Consider the following 8,161-nt stretch of genomic DNA (forward strand, 5'->3'; position numbering starts at 1 on the left):
GAGCATGGAGGGATGGAGACCACTTTTGAGTCCCACTAAAGAACTCGGTAAAACTCTGGTATAAATTACATTATCATATACGTATCTTTCCACTTTTTCTGAAGTAAACACACGTGACTTAAAAATACAGATCTGAAAAACCTCACTATTTTCCCTTGTTTTTTCAGTGTCTCAAACAGTATCCATCTGCAAAGGTGCAATATTTTTACACAGGCTTTTATGAGCAGCAATCAGTAGAGCAGGGACAAATTCAGTTGCACTGCTGATGAACAGACTCAGCAAAGCCCGAGTCTCCCCCCCAGCCATCTAATGAAACAGCTCATAAGATGTTAGGCAGTGCTAGAACGTAAGGTGGGCTGGAGCTTGCAGCTGTGAATTCCAGAGGTTCTCTTCCTAATTATCACTGGATTGGACAAAGCATCATTGTCCCAAATGAAATCAAAGACAAAGAGCATAAAGAATTACTTCATTTCCACTGAAGGATTTCATGTGATATGTTTTTAATACAGCTTGCACATACAGACACACTGGGAAATAACCCAACTCGCACTGAGATACCTGTACTGAGGTGCTTCAAAATGGTCTCCTAAAGCCCCCTAGATCATTCTACAACCTACATCTGTTTACTACAAACCTCTGTCTTCACAGCAGTACTCACTGCTCAACTTGTCACATGCCCAGGGCACCACATGTGAGGTTTAGAATCTCAGGCATGAGGGGTGCACTGCCCTTCAGGATTTAATGAAGTATCAATAGGGAATTACACCTCATCTTGTTATAACTCTGTTTAAGGTTACTGATGACACCAAGTACATCCACCTACTGCGTTGTAATTTCAAGGTCAAGAAAGTTTCAGCCAATGTACATCCCAGTGGGATTGCAGGCTTCTTTTATTACTGTTTGAATTATGCCAGTGTCCTGTGTCTATTACAAGTTCAGCCAAAAAAGACCAGGACTGTTCCCCCTCAATGCATAATTGCAAATTCCCCCCCAAAAACAAAATCAGCCTCTGTAATGAAAGAGAGCTGCAGTTCAAGACTAGAAAAATACAAAGTAAAATACAAGGCGTAAATGCTTTTATGTAGTGTCAGAAACTGTGTTTCCTTACCTTCTGCTCCACACAAAGGGGAAAAAAAAAAAAGGATAATACATACAAATACTAAAAAGTGAGGTTATCTTAAATTTTATACAATGCTGTCTTAGCTTTGTGGGAATAAAAAAGTAAGTGCAGAGTTCAAAATTAGAACAAGGTCTTCAGTATGTAGTGCAATTTAAATACACATTTAAATTCCACTAATTTCAACAATCCCTAGGTACATTCTTTAATGCTGTCATAAATTAGGACTGGTTGTTACAATCCATCCACAGAGCAAGCAAACATTGGAAATTAATATGTAACTCCGAATTCTTTTCATTAGAGGCAGAACTTCCAGGAGATGCACAGGCAACCCAAAATTTACATAATTATGAAGAATTGCCCAGCATGTCATTTAACTGACAGTTACAGCCCCGCCTGGCACTTGAGTAGCTGAGTTCACCTAGAATCTACCCAAAAACAATTTACCGAAGCCAGAAATGTAACATTTCCAAAATGCAGCACTTTATATGATACCTCTGTTTCCCAAAACAACAATAAAAAACCTAGACTGTACACATGATATCTTACCTCCGATGGTACAAGTGTATCACAGGAAAATAAAAGAAATGCTTCTGCTTCCTGCATTTCCCCTGGTTCCACCAGCAATTTAGAGCCACAAACAGCACCTGCAAAGCAGGGAAAAATTCACAGCTAACAAAGTACATTACTGTGACCTATTTTATCCAAGATGTACTTGATGTACTTTTTCCAATCCATTTCATCTGATATTTTCAGGGCCTTTTCAACTCAGTATTCTACATCTGTCACAGACAGACTTTTTAAAAAGTTCTTTTTGTAATTTTCCAACAGCAATCCTTTTTGGTCACTATTCTTTCTAGCTTTTACGCTTCTTAGTCTAAATACTTCAAGTTTATTAATTGAATCACAACCCACATTAATTACTTTTTCTGCAGAGTGGAGCTCAACAAGTGGAGGTTTAGGACAGTGGTACCTGTGAAGTGCTCACAGGCACCCAACTGTTGGAAACCAGTGCTACGGTTACAATCTTTGTATGATTACCAGTGTCTCCAAGGATCCCAGAACTGGGAGCAGATTCTGTCGAATTTCTGTCTGAAGGCAGATGAATAAATCTGAAAACACTTTACAACAAGAAACTTGTAGGCTCCCCCATTCAAAAGCAGAAATAACAGACAACTGAGCAGGAATGAGAGGCTGTCTCAATTTATTTGACCACACTGTATGCTAAATTAAAATTAAGCTGAGTGATGAGTTTCCCTAAAACATGAGCATTCAATCCTACTGTTTCCCATGAGAAGACAGAAACCAGCATCAGCTTGGACACCGAAAAGCTATCAGGTCATGTTTAAGATTGGTATCTTCTCTGGAGTTACCTGGTCTGACAATCTGCTGGCCACACGTTCTATTTCTTCTCTTGCTGCAATGGACTGCCCGCACCACGGTGCGTAGAAGAAATACAGCACAATCTCTGAATCCTGACGGAGCTGATCTGCATAGTCTAACTGCCCCCGAAAAAGGTCAATCACTGGAGATCTCGTGGAGAAAAAATTCACTGGAAGCTTCGCTGGCATTGTTACATCCTTTGCTCGGCTGCAGGAAGAAAATTAAGAGTGGCTACTGAGACTGTACAGCAGTAGTTAAAAAAGTGTGCCCAAAGCCCTAAGTTTTATTCTTAGCAAAAGTCATGCAATGACGAAACTTTAGAAATTGATGCAAAACAACTACAATTTATGTTATCTGAGTTAGTTTCACAAAATCCTAAAAAAATCTGAAGATCACCCTCACAAGCTTTAGAAAGTCACACTGATACCAAGCACCGTGTTTATGGGTATGTTAGCTCACACTCTTACGGTTGGTTGCTGTAGAGCATAAAATTACCAGGAAGAGTGATTTCTTTTGATTTCTTCCCTGGCCTCATCCTCTTTTAATGCTTGTACTTTAGGTAACAGCACCCTGATAAGAAAAGAGATACTGGTCATAAAGTTTTGTGATGTGTTGTTTATATAAACAAGCATATTACCCTGCCTTATGCTTTGTTTTACGGTATTCTATATTTCCCTTCTTTTATACTGTATTAGGAAAAGATATATAAATGCGCGTTAGTTTGTTTTACTGGTCAGAGCAGGAACTGCAAACTGTTCAGGGCACAACAATGAAAGGACAGCATCAACAAATAGAGTCTAAATTTAAAGAGATTACAACAGATGAAGTTTTTTAAGAGAAATTAAATTGGCCAGTAAGTAATGAAAAGAACATAAACCAAATACTCAAGAAACCCTTTCTATCCAATCAGCAATCAAACAATCCAGAATTTGGGACTTCCAAAGTATTCAGAAGTTGCTATGGTATAATCTGCCTTAAATGCAAGTGAATGATCATGCTCTTTTTTATATTGTCTTCATTTTAAATTTTTTCACTAGCTATATTTACACTAAAGTAAGCTACACTGAAAACCGGACAACACTGTCATGCTCAATTTTGCCATGGTTCGTAGTGGGGCTGGAAGTTTTAGGAAAGACTTTGCATTTCTTTTACTTCGTTGCAATAAAAAGCTAATACAAAAATCTTATCTTGATATTTGATCCTTCTCAGGTTAAAATTTTGGTAATTGTGATACTGTCAAACTCATATATTAAGCAACCTCCTAAAAACTCTGCCACACTTTCAAACTTTACCATCTATCTAGTTTTTAAGAAGTACTTTTGTCTTTATAATACAGCAAAAAACTGTATTGTATCTCTTCTCTCATTTTCAGGCTACTCACTTTAACATTTTAGAATTGCCCCCGATATATATCACAAGTTATAGAAATTCTTAATTTGTATATAAGAGAAAATTGCTTCAAAATCAAATATTCAAAAATTCAGAATTTTGAAAATGCTAAATGGTTCTTCCTGCTTATAATTCATTAAATCCTCCACTCATATTATGTTTTTACATAGACTGTCAAAAATCTACTTTCTTCTATGGACTTCTACCTGTGTTCCTTCCCTTCTCCCCCAACCACCAACTCAAGCATCTCCTTCCCAACCCTTAAGTTCTTCAGTCACCTCACAACCAACCCCTCTGGTTCCTTGCCACTCCAGGACCTCATCCAAACTGCAGCTTCTTCCCAAGGTTTCTGCCTGCCAGCTGGACAGGACACAGCTCCAGTGTGAGCTCTGGCACACACAGGCTGATCAGCTGCTGAAAGCACAACACTGTTTCAGAGACAGCAGCTAGAATTTCTCCTCTCCATCTAGTTTAATGAAAACAGACAACCTCAATATGTTTAAAACCTCTGCTTCCTCTACTGAATTCACCCAAAAGAGAATGAATGACTGCTTCAAGAATTACAGCGTAAGACTTAAAAATTAGATAACAAATTAGCTCCAAATTGCAAGAACGGGTAGAACACATCAGTAGATGTCCCGTGAAATGAGTGAGTCAGGAACTACACAGCTACCTTCAAATATGATTAAAACTCCAGTAATTATTAAAAGCCAAAACATAATAAATCAACAGTTAACAGCTGCTTAAGGAGATTTGCTAAATAGTATCTTCCTCTGCAATACCAAACATATAATAGAATATCCTAATTTCCCTAAGAAAACCCCTAAAATTTACACACATATAAACTGAGCATTATGTAAGAAATGATTACACAAACATAATAATCACAAACTGTTTATTAAAACACCGATTGTGTTATTTAGCTGCTGCCAGAGCCTACAAAAACTTAAACTTTCCATGAGAACACCCTGGTAATAAAGGGAAGCAGATGCAAGTGCCAACAGGACCAGCAGCCCCTTCGATTGCACAACCCTGAGAGTGGGGTTATCTCAAAGACATTTGCATAGTGCCAGAAATAATTCAAGCTCCAGACCACGTAACAACCCATGCTAGGTCAGCTCTCATTTGGCTATTCCTTGAGTCACTATAAACCTGTAAGACTTCAGATCTCACTAATGGACTGCCTCGTAATACACGAATTTTCCCTTTCCGTACTTTTTCTCCATTGATCTCAAAAGTTATACATTGTAAGAGCAGTGGTAGTGATGCCTTGTGAAGGCTGACCTGAAACAGAGACTGGACAGAACTAGAGAATAAAGTAGATATTTACTGAAAGGCCTCCAGGATCCACCCTGGGCAGGACAGGAACCTGACCAGGGCTACACCCAAGATGAACCAAGAACGGTCACAAAATGGCTGACTGGTCACGAGATCTTACATTTTTATAAGTTTTGGGCCATTTGCATATTGGGGTTTAATTGTCCAATTACAACTTCATGTTGTGAGGTCTCATCCGTTCTGTTCCTCCCTTCAGTCCCCTGTTGTTTGTGCTGTTGGGCCTGAAAGTTGTCCTGGGTCCTCAGCAGGGAAAGGATTTGTTTTGTCTCCCTGCTCTGTGAAGAGAGCTCACTGGCACTGAATGAGAGGCTCAGAACTACACCCCTAGGCAGCACAGAATCTGAAATACATGAAAGCTAAAACTTAAGGCATCAGTAATACCTATACCCTGGTACAATATCTTGCTAGTAAATCACACTGACATGTGGTGAGAAACTATGTCCTGTATTTATAGTTAACATGTGCAATTAACCATGCTCCAGATTACACAAGGAATTTTTACACCTGAATTTTCTATATTTCTGACAGCAACCAAACAGGGAATACGCATCTGATATTAGTTTGAGTATTTAACTACAATCTGAAAAGTTGAACCCTTTTAATGAAACTTCTAGACTACAGGGTGGTGAGAACCACATTCCAAACACATTCCATTTGTGAGCTTTCAAACACAGCTAGCAGTAAAATGAGAGGAATATGCAGGTTTTAAATAGAGAAGAGCAGGAAGCATCATTGTAAGTATAAAAAAAGTATTATTTTCTTAGTAATGTAACACCAGGGAGGTGACTATGTTCAGAAATTCTTCACCATACATTCTGAAATATGGCAAGAGCTTTACAATTGCATCTACATTATCTAGTCACTGTGAAATACAGTCTCCTGGAATGGAGGCACAGCTACTCAGAGGCACTCATTCATAGACTTAAAATTCACTCTGATTCAAGTAATACACCCTTTGTGGACAGGTAAGCAAAGAAGGCCCTAGCATTTTTCAGAAGCACTACCTGTGAATCAAGTGTTTAATGGAACAAAAATTTGTCAGATACTGTGGAACAGGGACATAATCAGTACCTTGTAACCGTCTCCTAATCTCAAAATTAAACCCCAAGAGCAGTAAATGTTCTTAATATAGTATGACCTGGAGCACATAACAGTCACCTTGACCTAAAACCCATCCAGAAGATTTAGACCCTGGTTTAGGCTCCAGCACCGAGCAGCCCCTGCCCACCGTTCACTGCCGCTGCTCCCCGTCCCTCCAGCACAAACATCTCCTGGTTCCACGTACACCAGCCCTGAGCAAACAGGAACTGGAGAGTCCTTCGCAAAGAAGGGAGTTCCAGCTTCCAAGAGGAGCACCACCAGACTGGCAGGGAAACCACAAAACATCTTTCTGTCGGAAGGCAAAGGGGGATGATGACATCAAAACATGGGCCAGGACAGACTCGTTTGGCCCCTGCCGACGCCAAGAGCGCTGAGGGCAGGGCTATGACCCAGAGCCCCCTCGGCCCTTCTGCAGCAGCGCCAGGTCCCAGTCACCTCTGGAGATGAGCAAAAGCAGCCCCAGCTCAACAACGTGCCTGTCACAGGGCCACAGAACGGGTCAGGTTGGAAGGGAACACAGTAGGTACTTTGGTCCAACCTCCCGCTCAGGCAGGGTCATTCCAGAGCACACGGCACAGGATTGTGTCCAGATGGTTCTGGAATACCTCCAGCGAGGGAGACTCCACAGCCTCTCTGGAAAATCTGTCCCAGTGCCCGGTCACTCACAGTGAAGAAGTTCTTCCTCATGTTCAGGTGGAACTTCCCGAGCAGCAGTTCCTTCCTGCCCATTGCCTCCTGTCCTATTCCTGGGCCCCGGGGAGCAGAGCCTGGTTTATCCTCAGACACTGCCCTGCATATCCTGATACTGCCCTCAGGAGCAGGCGCCCCCGCCAATCTGCCGCCACAGCACGACACCTCTAGTGGGACAGATGTCTCTTAGAACACGCTGCTCCCTTCCCACCCACGTTCTTATCGCCCCTGCCCGCCTCGCGGCACCGCTGCTATCCCGCTGAGGGGCACACGGTACCGGTCGGAGCTGCCTTGGGGACCGCATGTGGTGGGGCCCGGGCGGAGGATCCGTCCCCCAGCCCGGGGATTCCCGTGCCTGACGCGGCCCGGCCGCAGCGGGTACACGGCGCCGGAGGCGACCCCGGCCCGCCGGGCTCCGCAGCAGCACCGCCTCTGGGAACGGCGGCGGGCCGGCGGCCGCTCCCCCCCGGCCGAACCCCGGATCCGCCCGCTCCCCCGCCGGTACCTGCAGGTGACTTTGAGGGCGACGAGGAAGGCGCAGCCTAGCACGATGGCCGCGCCGCACAGCAGCTCGGGCCGCCGCGCCATCAGGGCAGCGCGGGGCCGCAGCCGCGGGGCCGCCGCGTCGCCGGGGCCGCCGCACACCGACATGGCCCGGCCGACGGGGGCAGGGCCGCGAGGCCCGGGCCGCTCCCGCTCGCACACGTCTCCCAGCGCCCGCCCGTGAGGCGCGCCGGGCCGGGCGGGGCGGCCGCTCCATCCGCCAACCCGCCGCCGCCACGTCCGCCCGCCCGAGCAGGCGCACGGCCGGCCCGGCGCTCCGCGTCCCGCCCGCGGCGCCCGGAAAACCGGCACGGGGAGCGCCGAGCTCGCCTCCTGCGCCCGGCACCGGAGAAACGGGACGGCGACTGCTGTGCTCGCATCTTGCTCTCAGCATCGGCACTGTTACCGGCCCCGCGGCCGGGATCGGCGGATGAATAATCCCCGAGCCCCCCGGGCAGCTATTCCCCAACAGCCCCACCCCGCAGCCAGGAAGGATTTCACACCGGCCTTACAGAACAAGGATGTCATGTTTAGTTTTGTCTAGAATTACTTCCAGTGATTTACAAAGCACTTACATTAAACAATGAAAGCATAGAATTG

General features: G+C 44.6%; 1 protein-coding gene across 3 annotated transcripts in view; it reads right to left on the reverse strand.

Moving 5' to 3' along the window:
* Positions 1-7,669, reverse strand: part of TXNDC11 (thioredoxin domain containing 11) — a 26,996-nt gene extending 19,327 nt beyond the window's left edge. Inside the window, exons 1-4 of one of the 3 annotated variants that reach the window (XM_040079101.2) lie at positions 7,524-7,629; positions 2,996-3,070; positions 2,491-2,707; positions 1,667-1,764 (exon numbers count right to left, since the gene is read on the reverse strand). In XM_040079101.2, the coding sequence (XP_039935035.1) occupies positions 1,667-1,764; positions 2,491-2,707; positions 2,996-3,070; positions 7,524-7,606 (473 nt within the window). In that variant the 5' untranslated portion in view covers positions 7,607-7,629. Of the gene's footprint in view, positions 1-1,666; positions 1,765-2,490; positions 2,708-2,995; positions 3,071-7,523 lie in introns of those variants that run through there. The other 2 variants (XM_040079102.2, XM_058422600.1) reach the window with 2 other exon arrangements.
* Positions 7,670-8,161: the final 492 nt, after the last annotated feature.

Source organism: Hirundo rustica, chromosome 15 (assembly GCF_015227805.2).
Source record: "Hirundo rustica isolate bHirRus1 chromosome 15, bHirRus1.pri.v3, whole genome shotgun sequence".
In the NCBI taxonomy this organism is placed as follows: Eukaryota; Metazoa; Chordata; class Aves; order Passeriformes; family Hirundinidae; genus Hirundo; species Hirundo rustica.